The 14,030-nt window shown below is 42.5% G+C and overlaps 1 protein-coding gene across 1 annotated transcript in view; it reads left to right on the forward strand.

Moving 5' to 3' along the window:
• Nucleotides 1-654: 654 nt before the first annotated feature.
• Rbm28 (RNA binding motif protein 28) overlaps nucleotides 655-14,030 on the forward strand; it is a 30,098-nt gene continuing 16,722 nt past the window's right edge. The window contains exons 1-8 of the mRNA XM_013020039.1: nucleotides 655-855; nucleotides 3,481-3,639; nucleotides 3,901-3,986; nucleotides 4,641-4,716; nucleotides 5,840-5,932; nucleotides 6,596-6,667; nucleotides 10,927-11,107; nucleotides 11,274-11,428. Coding sequence (XP_012875493.1) covers nucleotides 738-855; nucleotides 3,481-3,639; nucleotides 3,901-3,986; nucleotides 4,641-4,716; nucleotides 5,840-5,932; nucleotides 6,596-6,667; nucleotides 10,927-11,107; nucleotides 11,274-11,428 — 940 coding nt within the window. The 5' untranslated portion in view covers nucleotides 655-737. The remainder of the gene's footprint in view (nucleotides 856-3,480; nucleotides 3,640-3,900; nucleotides 3,987-4,640; nucleotides 4,717-5,839; nucleotides 5,933-6,595; nucleotides 6,668-10,926; nucleotides 11,108-11,273; nucleotides 11,429-14,030) is intronic.

A 14,030-nucleotide genomic window follows, 5' to 3' on the forward strand; every position in this document is an offset into this window, starting at 1 on the left:
ATTCTGGAGGATGAGATCAGAACCCAGCTACTCTGGAGGATGAGATCAGAAATATGGTGGTTCAGCTATGGCAAAAATTTAGCAAGATCTCATCTCAACAAGCAAAAGCCATTGGTGGTAATGTGTCTGTAATCCCAGCTATGAGGGAAGAGGCTTAGGTTAAAGGATGGAAGTAGAAGCTAGCCAGCTGTCTGAAAATGGAAGAAAAAAAGCATCTAGAGGTGAGGCTCAACAGAGAGATAGAGAGGAAGGGGAAGGGAAGGGTGAAGGAGGGAATGAAAGAGACCAGAGAGAAGGTGGAAGAGGAGGAAATGCGAGAGAGTGGGGGGAAGAGAGAGAAAAGAAAGGAGAGGGGAAGGGAGGAGGGGGGAGAGTAGTGGAGGAGAGGGAGGGAGAAGAGACAGCGAGGGAGGGAGAGAAAAAGGGAGAAAGGGAGGGAGGGAAGGAAGGAGAGAGGAAGGGAGGACATCAAGTGGAAGAGGTGTGATCCTGAGGGGGGGAGGAGCCTGTAGGGACTGGGTGGAGCCTGTAGCTACGCCCGCCCAGTTATATATCTCTCCCCCCCCCCCCCGGAATGTTCTTTCCGCTCCCTACCAAGTTTTCCTCCGGACTTGTTTGAGTAACGAGCACTTCCGGAGTCACCCGGCAGTTTGGCGTGGTGACACCGCTGAAGCGCTTCCCTCTCCTCGCGTGCGCCCGCCTCTGGTCTCGCTGCCCGCCTCAGCCTCCCGGCCCTCATGGCCGGCCTGACTCTGTTTGTGGGCCGGCTCCCGCCCTCGGCCCGCAGCGAGCAGCTGGAAGAGCTGTTTAGCCAGGTGGGGCCGGTGAAGCAGTGCTTCGTGGTGACAGAGAAAGGTAGGGCGGGTGGAGGCCGGGTCCCGCGTGGGGAGGGGCGACCTCCCTTCCCTCCCTTCCCGAGCGACTCTCTCCTTACTCGCCCCCAGGAGGAGGGACTGGGAAATGAGTTTCTTCTCTGAAGCTGATTCTGCTTTAGACAGGCCCATCTTGGGTGTCTCTTCGCTTTCCTTTTACCGTTCGCCTTCCCTTGCACGATCTTATTTAGGCATGATGAAATAGCTTTTCATGAAGTACTGGTTAGACTGTCGGTTGAGTTTGACACAGGCTTGCTTAGTACTTATTTAGTATTTATTTACTTTGGACGGTGGTGGGGCTTGAACTCTGGGGCTTGGGTGCTGCCCCTGAGCTCCTTTTGCTCAAGGCCAGTGCTCTACCTCTTGAGCCACAGCGCCACTTCCGACTTCGTGATTAATTGGAGTCCCAATGACTTTCTTGTCCGGCTGGCTTTGAACCGCGATCCTCCGATCCCAGCCTCCTGAGTTAGACAGAGTTGCAGGTGTGATTCTCCGGTGCCTGGCTGTCTCATTTAATTTTTGCAACAGTCTTACTGCGGGTTGTCTCATTTCGTTTTCGCAACAATCTTACTGCGGGTTGTCTCATTTAATCTTCACAGCAATCGTACTGCAGGTTGTCTCACTTAATTTTTGCAACAGTTCCTCGTGCAGATTCTTGAACTTGTTTTACATACAAGAATCCGGACCTTAAGGATATTTAGTAACTTTTGAGTTTGTACATCTAGTTAAGTAGTGGATCCAGAATTTGGTCATCTGACTTGAACTCTCAGTATGATACTCATTTATCCGTTCAACATGCTGAATAGGTGTGTTCCACTACACTGTTAACTCTTCTCAGGGTGTAGAGTTCAGGCTGTAGCAGTGCAGAACACAAATAAATCGTGATACTTCATTTTTTTTTTTTTTGTGGTGGAGGAAGACAGCCAGTAAACAAAGATTAGCAATAAAGGTTGTAAATGGTAAGGATCTGAAACATAAGAGAAGAAGGATAGGAAATAGCTGTGTAGTGTATGTGTGTGTGAGGGTAGCCTGGGCCTGACTGGGATGAGAGAGAGAAAACTTCCCTTTCAGGGAGAAGAGCAGTCCAAATGGAGGAAGCAGCAAGCTGGAGGATACTGAGTGGGAGTGTGCCTATTACATGGGAAGAGAAGAGTAGCAGGGAGGCCAGGGTTCTCAGAGGGAAATGACTAGGGAAGAGAATTAAGTGATAAGATCCAGAGCACTAGAGAGCAGTAATTAATTCAGCTGCTAACATCCAGTGAGAAGTTCCTTTACTTCCCTTGTCTTGAATTATTCTTTGGAACAAAGGGATGGTATCATTTCACCTACCTTGAAGTGTTCTGTAGGTAAAATGGGTTAGAGAGATAAAATGGGTTAGAGATTGACACTGAATTGGAGAGGTTTTCTTTTTTTGCCAGTCCTGGGGCTTCAACTCAGGATCTGAGTATTGTCCCTGAGCTTCTTTTGCTCAAGGCTAGCACCCCACCACTTGAGCTACAGTACCACTTCCAGCTTTTTCTGTGTATGTGGGTTCTGAGGAATCAAACTCAGGTCTTCATGCATGCTAGGCAAGCACTCTCCCACTAAGCCATATTCCCAGCCCTGGAGAATTATTTAAAAAAAATAGTGCCAATCCTGGGGCTTGAACTTGGGGCCTTGGGTGCTGTCCCTGAGCTTTTTTGCTCAAGACTATTGCTCTCACACTTGAGCTACACTTCTGCTTCATTTTTTGTTGTTGTTTGTGTTTTTGGTGGTTTAGTGGAGATAAGAATTTCACAGACTTGGGGCTGGGAAGGTGGCTCAGTGGTAGAGCGCTTGCCTTGCATGCCTGAGGCCCTGGGTTCGATTCCTCAGCACCACATAAGCAAAAAGAAAAAAGCTGGAAGTGGCGCTGTGGCTCAAGTAGTAGAACGCTAGCCTTGAGCTGAAGAGCTGAGGGACAGCGTCCAGGCCCAGAGTTCAGGCCCCACGACTGGACCCCCCCAAAAAAAAAAAAAAAAAAGAATTTCACAGCCTTTCCTGCTCTGGCTGGCTTCAAACTGCAATCCTGAGATCCTAGCCGACTGAGAGCCACCAGTACCCAGTGACTTTGAAGCCTTTTAATGGAGAATAGCTAAGGTATTAGTAATAATGGTAAAGTCTACAGTAGGTTCCAAAAACAGTGTTTATTGTTTGAGGCTCTTTTGCCAGGACCTAAGGCATTTATTGCTGAACTGTTCTAAAGAGAGACTGTTATTATATTTGAATTTTCAGAGTTCACTGTACTTTCTTTTCTTCTTTGGTGATCTTTCATTCTGTTGGATGTTGAGGTCTTCTTTGAGGGTGCCTAATATATAGCATATAGCTTCCATATTCTTTGGATTATCAGGACAGGGGAAAAAAGAAGAGCTAACAAACCCCAAAATTAGCCTAATGCTTTCTAGGCAAGATAGAAAAGAGGCTGCGACAGCTTTGTTTCTTTTCCTCCTGAGTCTTGCTGATTGCAGCATGGCTTAGTGTAGGATATCTGCTAGTTTAGGCTTTGTAGATGTACAGATTTTGTTCTCTTGGCTATGATTCTCTGTCCTTTCCATCCCTACTCACTCCTTTTCTTCTTGCCTTGTTCCAGGGAGTAAGACTTGTCGAGGCTTTGGCTATGTCACTTTCTCTATGCTGGAAGATGTTCAAAGGGCCCTCAAGGAAATTACTACCTTTGAAGGATGCAAGATCAATGTGACCGTGGCCAAGAAAAAACTGAGGAATAAGCCCAAGGAAAAGAGGAAAAATGGTGAGTTTCTTCCTGGGAGTGAGGAAGAGCACTATGAAAGTAACTTTGAGAACTGTGAGCTCTTAGTTCCTTTTCAATATCCAAAATCATCTGGTATGTTTTGTCCCTCATTTTAATCAGTCTCCATCTTAGTCTTGAAAAATCTGTTCCTGGAGAGTGAATGTTTATTGCTGTGTTACTGCTGTTGTTTCTTGTAACATTTTACTGTGATATCAATGGGTGCATAGACTTTTGATAAGCCTCTCTTTTTAGAAAATTCGGAGTCCCCAAAGAAGGAGCCAAAGCCTACGAAAGCCAAAATGGCAGATAAGAAAGCCCGGTTAATTATTCGGAACTTGAGCTTTAAGGTAAGTGACAGAGAAGCAACATCATGTTAGGAAGGCCATTGGTGCTAAGGCATGCTCATTGGTGGAACATCTCACTATGATGGTGTTTACTGGCTTTATCCCTCCTGGGAATGAGCCTTAGCACGTTGAAAATATGGGACCATAAGAATTTATTAAAGCCAGGTGCCAGTGGCTTATGCCTGTAATTCTAGCTAGTCAGGAGGCTGAGACCTGAGGATCGCGGTTCATTGCCAGCCCAGGCAGGAAAGTCTGTGAGACTCTTATCTCCAACTAACCACCAGAAAACCAGAAGTGGCACTGTGGTTTAAGTGGTAGAGCACTAGCCTTGAGCTGAAGAACTGAGGGATAGTGCCCAGGCCCAGAGTTCAAGCCCCATGACGGACCAAAAAAAAAAAAAATTATTAACGACACTGAGATGATTCCTTCAAATTGGAGAAATTGCTTCTGAGAAAGTGGGGTACAGAAAATAGCTCTCTTGCACCTGGTGTCTTTTTTGGCCTCTTAGATACAAATAAGATGTTGTCTATTCACGCACAGCTCTTTGATATATTAATCTTGAAAGTAAGAAAGGAATAAAAAAATGATGAATTAGTAGTTGATATTTCAGACTTGATGTGATAATATTTCTCATCTTCCTTCATTTTTTGGCTCCAGTGTTCAGAAGATGACTTGAAAACTGTATTTGCTCAATTTGGTGCTGTGCTGGAAGTAAATATCCCAAGGAAGCCAGGTACTAGATTGCCTTTATTTAGTGTGTATTGCATTAATATCACTTAACATGCCTTTTTTTTTTTGGTCAGTCATAGGGCTTGAACTCAGCCTGGGAGCTGTCCCTCAGCTCTTCAGCTCAAGGCTGCTGTTCTACCATTTGAGCTACAGCGCCACTTCTGGTTTTCTGGGGTTAATTGGAGATAAGAATCTCACGAGGGGCTGGGAAGGTGGCTCAGTGGTAGAGTTCTTGCCTTGCACGCACGAGGCCCTGGGCTCGATTCCTCAGTACCACATAAGCAGAAAAAGCCGAAGTGGCACTGTGGCTAGCCTTGAGCTGAAGAGCTGAGGGACAGCGCCCAGGCCCAGAGTTCAAGACCCATGACCAAAAAAAAAAGAATTTCATGACCTTTCCTGACCTGGCTGATTTTGAACTGTGATCCTCAGATCTCAGCTTTCTGAGTAGCTAGGATTACAGACATGAGCCACTGGCATGTGGCTTAAACATGTCTTTTTCCAAATGACCCTTGAATTACAAATGCAGGCTTCATGGCATGCTTTTTTGAGCCCATGAAGATATGTTTATGGGTATCTGACACAGTGCTTGAAGGGAGAAAAAGACCTAAATAATAACACTATTCTCTGGATAGTATTTTTAGTTAGATAAGACTTAGAATTAGACTTAGTATTAGAAGTTTAGTTACTGATGGCATTGACTCATGGCTCTCTACAAGTCTGAATCAGAGTTTACCCAACACGAGAGTATAAACTGTTGCTTTTTTTTTTTTTTGTCGGTTGTGGGGCTTGAACTCTGGGCCTGGGCGATGTCCCTCAGCTCTTCAGCTCAAGGCGAGCGCTCTACCACTTGAGCTACAGCGCCACTTCCGGTTTTCTGGTGGTTTATTGGAGATAGGAGTCTCACGGTCTCTCCTGCCCGGGCTGGCTTTGAACCGCGATCCTCAGATCTCAGCCTCCTGAGTAGATAGGATTACAGGCGTGAGCCACCAGCGCCCGGCTTTTTTAAACTGTTGCTTTGAGGACTAGCTCTCTTGGCTGCTGAGCCATCTTGCCAGCTTTGTTGTTCTAATTTCCTTCTTAGTGCTCTGTTGGCTCTCACCTCCGGCTTCTAATTTATTTGTACACAGATGGAAAGATGCGTGGTTTTGCTTTTGTTCAGTTCAAAAACCTCTTAGAAGCAGGAAAAGCCCTCAAAGGCACGAACATGAAGGAGATAAAAGGTAAGTTTTCTATACTGGTACTATTGACCCAGTATTTTGGGAGCTTGGGTGAATTAGCACAGTGACCCACTTTTCTGTGTGCTCCAAAGGTAGTTTCACGGCAGAGCAGTAATACAGTAGCTGTTTTGATGAAGTGTCTCTAGTACTTGATTTAAGGTTTAACTTAAAAGAATCCATGCTAGGATTCTTCCTTTATTTGGTGAGCATGCTTTGAAATTCCCAACAAATACTCTGAAAATAATCACATAAATGTAGGTTGGTATCTAGATTCCTTCACCTTGGTTGCAACCTCTATTTAGGGTCCATGGGCTATTACATTAAATTGACTGTTAGCATTAGGTACTGTGCAGGGGAAAAAAATGCATAGTGACTTCGGGTTCTGTTAGTTGTTAGTAAGGTTAATGATTAAAGAGAGTACAGCTTTGGGGAACTTTTTTGTTTTGCTTTTGAAACAGAGTCTTGCTAGGTGTACATGCTGGACCCAAACTTATGATCCTTCTGCTTCTATTTCCCTACCGAGGACTTATTTAAGCACTAGCAATCTGAATTTGACTTTTTTCATTTTCACTGATTCCATGACTATCTTTGGTGGGTAGGAAGTCCTTTATAGGAAGTAAGGATGTTAAAAGGAAGAAAGCTTTTCTCATGCTACACTTTTGACAGGACGGACTGTGGCTGTGGATTGGGCTGTGGCGAAAGACAAGTATAAAGATACCCAGGCTGTTTCTGCCCCAGGTAAGGTGTCATAGTGTTGGGTAGAGGGTGAGAGAGTGGAAAAATTCTTGTTTTTATTCTAAAAGTATAAGGAAATCTGATTGTGAGCGGGAATATTAGTTTAGATATGCCAAAGGCACAAGAGTAGCCAAAAGAACAAATCATACTATTCAGAAAACACTGAATTTCTGTGGGCTCTATGAGCTTGAGGCTGTGTATTAATTCATATTGTACCATCTGGTGATCAGATTCTCAAACATTGGATCTTTTGAGTCTGAGCCATTTCTGGGGTACAGACATGAGTAGAGATGACCTTGAGCTCAAGTTCATTGTTCACTCTATGGGTCTCTTTTCCCAGCTTTTCATAGGGAGTAAGGACCATTGAGAACAGAGTAACTTAAAAACTTGCGTTATATTTAGGAAACAATTCACGTTTTTTTCTTCCCTTCCCTTTGGTGCTGGGAATTGAACCCAGGGCCTTGTGCATGTTAGGCAAGTGTTCAAGCACAGAGAGTACATTCTCAATAGAAAACAATTAGTTTTTGAATCTCACAGAGTATAACTCACTGAGACTGCAGTTGAGGGCAGCCCCCAGTAAGCATTGTGCTGGCTGTGGTGTGCAAGTAGTAGCCTGGTTGCAGACTTGTTCACTTGTTACTTATATTCAGTTTACCCTTCAGGTGTCTAATGAATGGGACAAAGTTTAGAGGAATCTGAGTGATGAAGGTTTTTTGCTTTGTCTTTTGTTTTCCTCACTCCCCCATTTTCTTTGTTTTTGTTTTGTTTTATGATTAAAGCACTTTATTTTTGTGTATTGCAATTTTTTTAATGACAAAAAATATTTGAGTTTTTTTCCAGATTTTCCTTTAAATAACAAGAGGCTAGTCTAAGCTAGCAGCTCTCCTTTAGATTTCAACTTCATTAAATTTGTTAAGCAAAGGCTTACAAAAACAATTATGATCTTTTTGTCAGAAGTATTTTCAATGTTGATGAGTAAATATTTGATATTTTAAATGTACTTTATTTAATAAAAAACAAAATGTAGGGGCTGGGAAGGTGGCTCAGTGGTAGAGTGCTTGCTTTGCATGCCTGAGGCCTTGGGTTCGATTCCTCAGCACCACATAAGCAAAAAGAAAAAAGCCGGAAGTGGCGCTGTGGCTCAAGTGGTAGAGCACTAGTCTTGAGCTGAAGAACTGAGGGACAGCGCCCAGGCCAAGAGTTCAGGGACCACAACTGGACCCCCCAAAAAAACAAAAACAAAAAAACAAAATGTAGAATAGGAAATACTAATTTTAAAGATATTAAGGGTTAAGATATTTATACACTTTCTGATAATGGCAGAATAATGCAGAACAGTCACTATAGAAGTGATAACAATTTGATGAGAAGAGTATGTTTATAGGTTATGTTTTTTGAAGACACTTAATAAAATAATTTGTAACATATAATGAAACAGCTATAAAATGCCCCAAAACAAAAAAAATTGCGCTTATATCTACAGCTCTCTTAATAAAAAGTATCTGTGCACCACTGTCCAGATCGTCATTTATGATAAGCCTGCCCTGATAACACCACTACCAAGAATTAAAACCATCAGTTTCTGTGGATTTGTCAATGCATCCTCACTCATAAAGATAAAACTCTTTGGTTCACTTTCTGTGGTATCTACTGGAATTGAGATATTTTTCAAATTACAGTCCTTTTCCAGGAGATCATATACATATTTTGTGATGATCTCTCCCAGATCCTCATATCTTTTCTGGTTCCATCTATACAAGTCTTCCTGGTAGTTAAAAACAAATGCTTCCCCAGTTTTTATGTATCTTAACTTCAAGGAATTGGTATCAGAACCCTCCTCAGATATCAAATACTGAATGCTCAAGTCCCTTCTATCAGATGGTATAGGTTTGCGTGGAACGCTATATAATCCTTGGATGTATTTTAAGTCATCTATAGATTGCAGTAAACCAGATTGCTTGCTGTTGAGGAAAAACCATGAATGAATGCTCAGGTTGCAGAGTCAGTGACAATGGGTCTGAGCATCCGTAACTTGACGTTTTATTTTTTTGGTACTGAGTTTAGACCCAAGACCTTGAACTTAACTGGGCTGGTGTTTTGTCACCATGATCATCCATAGCCTGGAAACCATATGGGGTAGGCTACATTACTGCCACATTCATAGTATTCACCAAAACTATATTTCATGCTCTTTGTCTCAAATACTGTGGATGCTTGATTCATTTTTTTCCCCATATGGCCACCCAATTTCCACTAAAGTGGAACAAATCAGAGTGCCAACAAATCAAAATTTTTCCCTGTATCACTTAAACCTAGTACATCCTCTTTTTGGTTTTGAAAGCTTACCATAACTTTTATCTTGCTTTTGGGGCACTACTTGCTTTTTGGGAGATATATTTTTACAAAATTAAGAGGAATGAAGCTCTCAGCAATTATATGAGTTAAATGTAACTGACAATAACATGGAGCTGGCTGAGAGCTTTTCTGTATCATATGGGCTGTATAATGCACATGTAGGAATTGAAGTTTTTAGTTTCAAAATTTCTTTTTTTCTTTTGTCGGTTGTGGGGCTTGAACTCGGGCCTGAGCGCTGTCTCTGCACTCTTCAGCTCAAGGCAAGCGCTCTACCATTTAAGCTACAGCGTCACTTCCGGTTTTCTAGTGGTTAAGATAGGAGTTTCATGGATGTTCCTGCCTGGGCTGGCTTTGAACTGCGATCCTTAAATCTCAGCCTCTTGAGTAGCTAGGATTACAGGCGTGAGCCACCAGCGCCTGGCTAGTTTAAAAATTTCTTTTGATTAAAAAATTATTATTGTTATTTTTGTTGGTCATAGGGCTTGACTGCTGTCCCAGAGTTTTTCTGCTGAAGACTAGCATACTACCACTTTGGGCCAAAGTCCCACTTCTGGTGTTCTCATGGTTAATTGGAAATAAGAGTCTCAGGGACTTTCTTACTCAGGCTGACTTCGAACCTTCACATTTCAGCCTCCTGAGTGGCTAGGATTACAGGGTTGAGCCACCAGCACCCAGCTTAAAATTCATTTTTTGACTGCACTTGGTCAAAACTGTATTCGTTTTGACAGGCTTACTGTACTTACAACCCCTAATACAGTGTAACGCTATGTAAATAGTTGTTATATTGAATTGTGTAGGAGTTTATGACAAGAAAAAAGTCTGTACATCTTCAGTACAGGTAAAATATTTAAAAAATTCAGGATTTAGAACCAACAGATATTGAGGGTTGGTTATATAGTAATACAAATTCATTAGCCGGGCACCAGTGGCTCATGCCTGTAATCCTAGTAGCTACTCAGGAAGCTGAGATCTGAGGATTGTGGTTCAGAGCCAGCCTGAGCAGGAAAGTCCATGAAACTCTTATCTCCAATTAACCACCAGAAAACTGGAAGTGACACTGTGGCTCAAGTGGTAGAAGTGGTAGAGTGCTTGCCTTGAGCTGAAGAGCTGAGGGACCGTGTCCAGGCCCAGAGTTCACACACCATGACTGACCAAAAAAAAAAAAAAAAAATTCATGACCTTCTGAAAAACCAAATAAACTATGAACTCAGAAAATTAAGTACTTCTGTTAAAACAACCTTGTGGCAATGTGGCTGAAATCTGAGGATCATGCAGCAAAGTCCTTGAGACTTTATCTGCAGTAAGTACCAAGCAAAGGTGAAGGGAGCTGTGGTTCAAGTGGTAGAGTACTACCTTTGAACAAAACAACCACAAGGATAGCATTCAGGCCTTGAGTTCAAGCCCCAGGATTGGGGCTTGACACACATACACACAAAAACAAATAAGACCCAAACCTAGTTTGAGCAGGGCACAGTGGCTCACACTTTTTAGAATCCTAGCTGTTGGGAAGGTTGAGATCAGAGGATTCTGGTTTGAGGCTCTCTTGGGTATGAAAGTTCTCAAGACTCCATCTCAACCAGTGGCTGAGTGTGGTGGTACAGGCCTGGTAATCTAGCTATGGGGGAACCACAATGTCTGGGCACATTGGCATGCCCCTGTCATTCCCAGTGGCAGGAAGTGGGAGTAGGAGGAACTCAACCCAGATAGTCCTGTGCATAAAGCAAGGCCCCACCTTAAGAATAATGAATAAGAAAAGGCAGGAGACATGGCTCGGGTGGTAGAGAACCTGCCTGGCAAGTGTGGAGCCTGAGTTCAATCTACCAAACTGCAAAAAACCCAAACCCAAACAGACCTTGTTGGATATTAAACAAATTCCTAACATTCCTAACTTTTATCTTTCTCCATAGATGAAGAGAAGAGCTGTGTACCTAAACACCAGAACTCAGTTAAAAAGAATGCAGGGTTGCAAGGGGAGAAAAGTGATGATGGGGATGTTGAAGATGAGGATGATGATGAGGATGTTGATGATGAAGATGAAGAGGAGACTAAAGAATCAAAAATTACCCAACGTATACAGATTCAGAAGAGGTAAGCAGCTCAGCTTGTTCTGAAACACTAGTGAAAAATACAAAATTTTCTCTTAAAGGAAACATTTCTTGTCTTCCTGCTCCCGTTCATTGCAAGTTGACATGTATAATGAAGTTGAGGCCCTTTGTGAGCCCAGATGTGTAGATCTGAACTTGTGCCCTTGCAGAGCAGTCAAAAGAGCAGCCCCAGCTGGAAGCAGTGAGGAGGAGGACCCTTCTGATGAGGACAGTGACCTGGAGGAAGGAGGTAGCATTGATGAAGAAGAGGGACTCACGCAGAGTCCTAGCAGCACCGAAGAAGAACAGGAGGAGGAGGAGGAAGGTTTGCCTGGATCTCATAAACCCCTGTAAACTCCAAGTTAGTTCTGACTAGGCCTCTTTCTAAACAGGACTCTTAAGGTCTGTCAAATTTATGATTAAATACTGAATACCTTCTGACCCTTTGTTTTTTTTGTTTTTTTTTTGGGTCCGGTCATGGGGCCTGAACTCTGGGCCTGGGCGCTGTCCCTCAGCTCTTCAGCTCAAGGCTAGCGCTCTACCACTTGAGCCACAGCGCCATTTCCGGCTTTTTTCTTTTTGCTTATGTGGTGCTGAGGAATCGAACCCAGGGCCTCAGGTATGCAAGGCAAGAGCTCTACCACTGAGCCACCTTCCCAGCCCCCTGACCCTTTCTTTTAGATTAAGTTTTTTACTTCTTTTGTATTTTTGTTGTTTGCTTTGTTTTTTAAATGAGTTTGGCTTGGTATCTGAGGATAAAGACTTGAGGAATTTAGGAAGAGGTACCACCTTTCTTGGTTGTCTGAGTTGAATGAGTGTCTGGATAAACAGGATGTCCTGTATGTTGACACCAAAGTGGGTTTTAAACAACTCCTGAATTGAGATGGGCGGCTGAGACATTGGAAGTGTTTGTCTCATGTTCTGGGGGTGAGAAGGCTCTTTCTGGCCACAGGTGGCTCCCTTCCACTGTGTCCTCCCTGACCTTCATGCTTGGGTATGGGGTTGGGATGGAGAGAACTAGCACAATAAACTGGTGTGTCTTCTTCTTATGAGAACACCGGTCCTATTGCATTAGGGCACTATCTCTTTGACCCTACTTAATCGTAACTACCTCTCTAGGTCTTTGTTTCAAAATAATATAGCATTGGAAGTTAATTCAATTACCTGTATTTTGGAAGGACACACTTAAGTTCATAACAAGGACTTTTGGGAGCATTTAAAAAAAACTACTACTAGTCCTCATTGCTACCTTGTTGAAAATAAACTCATTTACTGAGAAAGGTCATTACAAAATGAGAAATGGCTAATAACGTTGTTTTATCGGGGTGAACATTTAAAAAGTTTTTTTTAGCACTTCTTTTTATTACCTTAGATTAGTTATACAGTGGGGAGAGTTCATGGTTACATTCCTACACATGCTTACAATCAATTTCATTCCCTTTTTCACTTTTTATTTTTTAAATTTTGATTCCATTTATTTATTTTTTTGCATCCATTTCTGTAAATCTGCTTGTTGGTCTGACTATATAAGAAATGAGATGCTGGGCGCTGGTGGCTCATGCCTGTAATCCTAGCTACTCAGGAGGCTAAGATCTGAGTATCTAGGTTCAAAGCCAGCCCAGGCAGGAAAGTCTGTGAAACTCTTATCTCCAATAAACCACCAGAAAACCGGAAGTGGCACTGTAGCTCAAGTGGTACAGCGCTAGCCTTGAGCTAAAGAGCTGAGGGACAGAGCTCAGGCCCAGAGTTCAAGCCCACGACCGACAAAAATAAAAATAAAAAAGAAATGAAAGGAAGGTTGGGCACAGTAGATGGAATCTAACTTGGGAGATGGAGATTAGGAGGATTTCAAGGCCAGCCTGCACAGAAAGTTAGACTACATCTCCGTCAGTAAGCTGGGCCACTTGGTGGTATGTCCCTACAATCACAGCAATGTGGGAAGTAGATAGGAAAATGAAAGTTTGAGGCCAACTTATAAGAAAACAACAACAACAACAACATGAGATCTTTCCTGAGAAGTAAAGCAAAAAGGAGTAATGTCTCGTTTTTAAGTAGTAGAGTGCTTGCTTAGTAAGCATGAGGTCTTGAGTTCAAACCCCAGTACTGCCCTCCGCACCAAGAAAAAAAAAAAGAAGAGAAAAAAAAGGGATATTAGTTACTTTCATGAAAATAGAATGGTGGTCAAGGCCTTTCCATCAAAGGGACAGTGAGATTCTGCATCTGCAGCCCAGATTCTGCTGCCAGTTACCATTCTTCCACCCAGAAAATTTGTCAGATGGATGCATGATAATATATATATATATATTTTTTTATCGTTTTATATATATATATATATGTATATATATATATATATATATATATGTAGATATGAGAGAAAGAAAAAACTCAGAATAGAAGAACTTAATAGGAAGAGTGAAGGTTCCTTGCCATTCCTCCAGCCATTTTTCAGAGTAATACTTGTTTCAGAAATTTTCTGTATATGGATGAGCATATGTTCTTCTTCAAGCAGTGAGTCTTTCATTGGCCAGACTGTCTGAGGGCGTGTACCCAGAGACAACCAATGTTGTATATTTAAAGGATATTTTTAATAGATCGAAAAGCAGAAACAGTTCATATGCATACACAAAATATAGTGTTGTATGTTTGTGAGGTCTGTATATATTCTCTCCTCCAAGGTTCTACCTGGTCATATTTCCAGAGAGTTGTGACAGTTGACACCAGCACAGTAGTGTATGAAAATGTCTTTTTCCTATACCTTTACCACATTGAATTCCATCAATCTTTGTGGTTTCACTTATCTGTGGGAAAAAAAAATGGCATCTAATTTCTTGGGCTATGTATCTCCTTGCTTGATGCTGGTGATGGAAGCCGGGACCTTGTGTGTGTTAAACACAGGCTGTACCACTGAACTGTTCCCTTATCTTCTG

This window comes from Dipodomys ordii, unplaced genomic scaffold (genome assembly GCF_000151885.1).
Source record: "Dipodomys ordii isolate 6190 unplaced genomic scaffold, Dord_2.0 Scaffold48, whole genome shotgun sequence".
Lineage (NCBI taxonomy): Eukaryota > Metazoa > Chordata > Mammalia > Rodentia > Heteromyidae > Dipodomys > Dipodomys ordii.